Source organism: Penaeus vannamei, chromosome 15 (assembly GCF_042767895.1).
Source record: "Penaeus vannamei isolate JL-2024 chromosome 15, ASM4276789v1, whole genome shotgun sequence".
NCBI classification, from domain to species: domain Eukaryota; kingdom Metazoa; phylum Arthropoda; class Malacostraca; order Decapoda; family Penaeidae; genus Penaeus; species Penaeus vannamei.
This window is the reverse complement of record NC_091563.1, coordinates 18,202,622-18,207,621: the sequence shown is the minus strand read 5'-3', so window position 1 is coordinate 18,207,621 and position 5,000 is coordinate 18,202,622. Positions and strand designations below refer to the sequence as shown.

General features: G+C 46.8%; 1 protein-coding gene across 1 annotated transcript in view; it reads right to left on the bottom strand.

The window, feature by feature from the left end:
• Positions 1-2,440: 2,440 nt before the first annotated feature.
• Positions 2,441-5,000, bottom strand: part of LOC113816067 (DE-cadherin-like) — a 51,372-nt gene continuing 48,812 nt past the window's right edge. The window contains exons 25-26 of the mRNA XM_070130173.1: positions 4,695-4,788; positions 2,441-4,263 (exon numbers count right to left, since the gene is read on the bottom strand). Of these exons, the coding sequence (XP_069986274.1) occupies positions 3,863-4,263; positions 4,695-4,788 (495 nt within the window). The 3' untranslated portion in view covers positions 2,441-3,862. The remainder of the gene's footprint in view (positions 4,264-4,694; positions 4,789-5,000) is intronic.

Here is a 5,000-nt window from a genome sequence, read left to right as displayed (position 1 = left end):
GAAACAAACAAAAGACAGAGAAAGAAAATTTCAGGAAAAAACACTAAAAAATAGGAGAAAGAGAAAGAGATGCAAGAAAAAAGAAAGAAAAAAAAAGACATGGTGAATTTGCAAAACAAAAGGCAAGGACAAAGCACGCAACACAGATTCACCACAGAGCAGACCAGGCTCGCAGAGCCAAGTCACACCATAATAACACTCTCATCAGTAATAATACCGATAATGATAATAATGACAATAAAAACTGATCATCACATGTTTAAAGAAAATCGTACAAAAATCACAAAGTTTGGCTTGTGGCCCCGTCTGGAACACAACACGAGACTAAATGTCGCCTCTCTCCTGTTTTTCCACGTAATATCAAAACTCTCTTTTTTCTAATCTTCCTTACTTATCTAACCCTTCTTACATAAAATCAAATACATAAAACCCATCATTATTTCCTTTTCAGAAAGAGCGAAGAAAAACAGACGAGAAAAATAGAAAGAAAAAGAGAAAAATTGGTCGACTAGTCATAAACATGTAACTAGCGACCGCACTTTTTTGGTTTCGAAATGATCCTTTGGCAGTGATTCCGTGGTTCAGGCCCGGGGTGGGGAGGGAGAAGGGAGGGGGAAAGGGTAAGGGGTGAGGGAAGAGGAGAGGGATTGGGGGAGAAGATGGGGTGGAGAATGGGAGGAGGGGGGCGGGGAAGAGGGGGGAGAGGAGAAGGAGGACGGGGAACTGGGGAAGGGGGAGATGTGGAGGAGAGGGACGGGGGAGATGTGAAAGAGGGAAGGAGGAGGGGAGGAGAAGGACGGGGAACTGGGGAAGGGGGAGATGTGGAGGAGGGGGACGGGGGAGATGTGAAAGAGGGAAGGAGGAGAGGAGGAGAAGGGCGGGGAACTGGGGAAGGGGGAGATGTAGAGGAGAGATAGGGGAGAGGAGGAGGGGGAAGGGGGAGATGTGAAAGACGGAAGGAGGAGAGGAGGAAGAGGACGGGGACCTGGGGAAGGGGGAGATGTAGAGGAGGAGAGATAGGGGAGAGGAGGAGGGGGACGGGGAACAGGGGGATGGGAGAGGTGTGAAAGAGAGAAGGAGGAGAGGAGGAGGAGGGCGGAGAACAGGGGGAAGGGGATAAGTAGGAGAGGAAGAGCGAGACGGGAGCAAAGGGTTGGGGAAGATGAGGAGGAGATAAGGAGAGGAGCAGGGTAAAGAGAGAGAAAGAGAGAGAGCGAGAAGACGGATGAAGAAAGGGGGAGAGGGACGAGCAGAGGAAGCAGGGAAGACGGAGGAAGGGATGAAGAGTTAGAGAAGAAATGGGGACAGGAGAAGGAACGAAAGAGCGAGAGAATAGAAGAGGAGAGGTAAGAGAAGCGGGAAGGAAAACAGAGACCGAGGAAGTGGGGAAGAAGGAGACAGGATAGCAGAGAAGGGATAAAGGGGAGGATGGAAGAAGGGGAAATGAGGGATATATTAGAACAAGGGAAGGGAAAGGGGCGGGGCAAAGGGGAGTGTACAACGAAGGCAAATTGTAGATGTGCAGTAATTCATCCTTCTGTTGAGCCGATGTGTTTGTATGTACATTTATTGAGTGAGGAAGGTGGGAAGGAGTATATACTTACATACATACATATATATATATATATATATATATATATATATATATATATATATATATATATATATATATATATATATATATATATATATATATATATATATATATATATATATATACAAACATGTATATATATATATATATATAAATATATATATATATATATATATATATATATATATATATATACAAACATGTATATATATATATATATATAAATATATATATATATATATATATATATATATATATATATATATATATATATATAAGTATATATACACACAATTATATACTTGCATATAGAGAGAGACAAAGAGAAATAGAGAGGCATTTGGAGAGAGAAATGTACATGAGATCAGAATGTGACCATGTTAATTTTTCACTGTCGAAACATTAATTCAAATTCACGGACTCAAAACGTAAAAATTAACGTCACGCCGTCCACTGGCACAAGTAAAAAAAAATCACAATAATGATCCTGCATAATTAGCAAATTACCATGCGACTTTAGTAAGTTTGAGAGCCACAAATAATGAGTATGTAAGTAATCATTAGTTAGAAATATTTAGCGGGAACGAGCGCGCGGGGGATACGAGCGCGCGGCCATCTTTGTTCCCGCCTCGGCTTTCGTTTCCGCTGAAATTTCATTCCTCGTGCCTCTGTTGGTTGGAAAATCAAGTGAGTCTTACATGTTAACATTTTCGTTAATTACTGTGATTATTTAGCAATGGAAATCAGAGCATTTGATTTGCAGAAAACTCCCGGTAATAAGTCTTCAACATTTTACATTCCGCAAACGAAGCGACATTTTTTTAATGATACATCGGTTTCCCTTCGAAATATCTTATTCTAAAAAAAACGGCCACAACACTTGCACAATTTCGTCCGTTACACATCAACATCATCTGAATGATCATTTTAAATTACGATATCTTTTTATACATATATATACGGTACATGTATACGTAAGGCCAGTCTCTTTTGCCATCGCTCATCGCCAGGCGAAAAATTCACAACATTATGAATCCGTTTTATGACGAGGACCCCGTCCAAGGCCTGTCAGCGCCCCTCCCCTCCCCCTCCCCCTCCTCATCTTTATGGGACAGGCCTTACATTATCATCGCAATACATGCACTTGTCCCCCTGTTATCTCTCATCACTCTTATCGCTACACAGAAAATCCATAATCATACACTCTTCCTCCTCTTCTACTCGCTAAGGAACCCTGAGAGAGTCTTTGTCACTCTCGCCACCATCATCATAATCATCATGATCATCATAATCTACACCTATATTCCTCAAGGGTAAAAAAATCACCTAAGACTCACCGCGGGGACGCCGCCCACATGCCAGCCTCTGCTGAGGGAGATGGGATAGAGAGCGAGGGAGATGGAGATAGATGGAGAGCAAAACAGTTGGAAAGACAGATTGATACAGAGAAACAGAGATAGAGAAAGTAGGAGAAAGATACACTTTGAGAGAGAGAGAGAGAGAGAGAGAGAGAGAGAGAGAGAGAGAGAGAGAGAGAGAGAGAGAGAGAGAGAGAGAGAGAGAGAGAGAGAGAGAGAAACAGAAAGCGCGAAAGAGAAAGAGAGAAGAAAGACAGACAAAAAAAAGACCAGAAACAGCAGATGAGCGGAAATGAGACCCGAGGCGGCAGCAGCCGCAGAGGCCACGCAGCGACGTCCCGAACTCTGACTCGTCTAGCTTGGAGCACCTTTGGTTCACGTTCGGCCTACACTAAGCGACTCGGCTACACACAAGGCTAAGTTGGCGTCTGGAGCAAAAATCGTCTTGTCTTCCTCCTTCCCGCAGGCACACACTTCTCCGCACGGTCGAGGTCACACTTGGAAAATGATTTCTTTCTAAGCAGGTCAAGGGTGGTCGGTGTGGCGGAGGTCGGGGCAGGGGGAGAGGGGGGAGGGTGAATGCGCTGGGATCGAATAAGATGGTACGATTTTCTTCCTTTTTTGAGGGGAAGCCATGATAGGACAATGATTTTCCATTCACACAAAGGGCACACGTAAGTTTCCAGAACATGAGCGAATCATCTACGGTTTTCTCTTCCCCTCCGGCGATGTTTCCAAATCTAAGTGCAAGATCCCCTTCGATGCACGAGGCGGCTTCAGAGCATGCAACACACACCTATTCTTTCTGTTATTGACACTGATATCCATTTACTTTTGTTTCTTCCCCTCCGACTCGCCCCGACCTGCCCCCGCCCCGACACGCCCGACCGCCTGCCCGACCGCGCCGCCCCTAGCACCAGGACTCGGCGCCCTCGTCCAGGTCCGCCATGGGGTTGACGGCCTCGTGGTAGTCCCGGCGCTGCGGCGACTCCGGCAGCAGGCCCTCCCGGCTGCCCTTCGTCTCGGGCGTGGCGAAGGTGACCGAGGGCCCGTCCCGAGGGCGCCCCGGCCGTTGAGCGTCGCCAGAAGAGAAGCCGGGGGCGCCGTCGGCAGGGGGCTGAGCGGGGGAGGAGCTCTTGGGCTTCCCGCCGGGCAGCGTGTCCCTCTTGCGCCCCTTCGGGATATTGAAGTCGAACTCGCTGTCCTCCTCCTCGTCCGAGTCGCGGCGGTAGATCTGGTTGAGCTTCTCGAAGCGAGGACCCCAGTCCGTGGCGTAGTCGAAGGCCTGGCTGCCGCTGTCCGTGGAGCCGTCTGCGGAGAGGGAGGGTTAGGGCGCCGCAGGGAGGGGAGGGGAGGGGGGGAGGGGGAGAGAGGAGAGAAGGAGAGAAGGAGAGAGAGAGAGAGAGAGAGAGAGAGAGGGAGGGGGGAGGGGGAGTTGAAAAATAAAAAATAAACAATTACTTTAAACACAAAAGTACGGACGTACACACATACATACACATGCGCGCACGCACGTACACATGCAAACTCACACGTACACAGTCGTACACAAAGACACACACACAAACGCACAAACACACACACAAAAGAAAAAAAAAACACGCACACACACACTCTCTCTCTCACATACACACACGCATACGCCCTCGCTCACACACACACACACACATCCACCCACCCACACACAAACACACACGCACACATACATACACACACGCACACACACGCAAAAAGGAACTCACTGGAGTCGATGGAAGACAGGGAGGCGATGGACATCTCATCTCCCTCGAAGCAGTAGTGGCGGACATCATCGAAATCAGTCGGCTCCTTGTCCACCTGGCGGGGGAATGAGACAATAAGCAATGAACTACGGTTAAGAGATAAATAAAAAAGAAAGAGATAGAAGTGAAAGAGAAAGTGAGAGTTAAATAGAGAGGAAGGGAGAGAGAGAGAGTAGAAGGAGAGAGAAAGAGAAAAGATGAGAATTAACAATGTGAATACTCTGTCTATATTTATAAATGCATATACACAGACAGACAGACAAACGC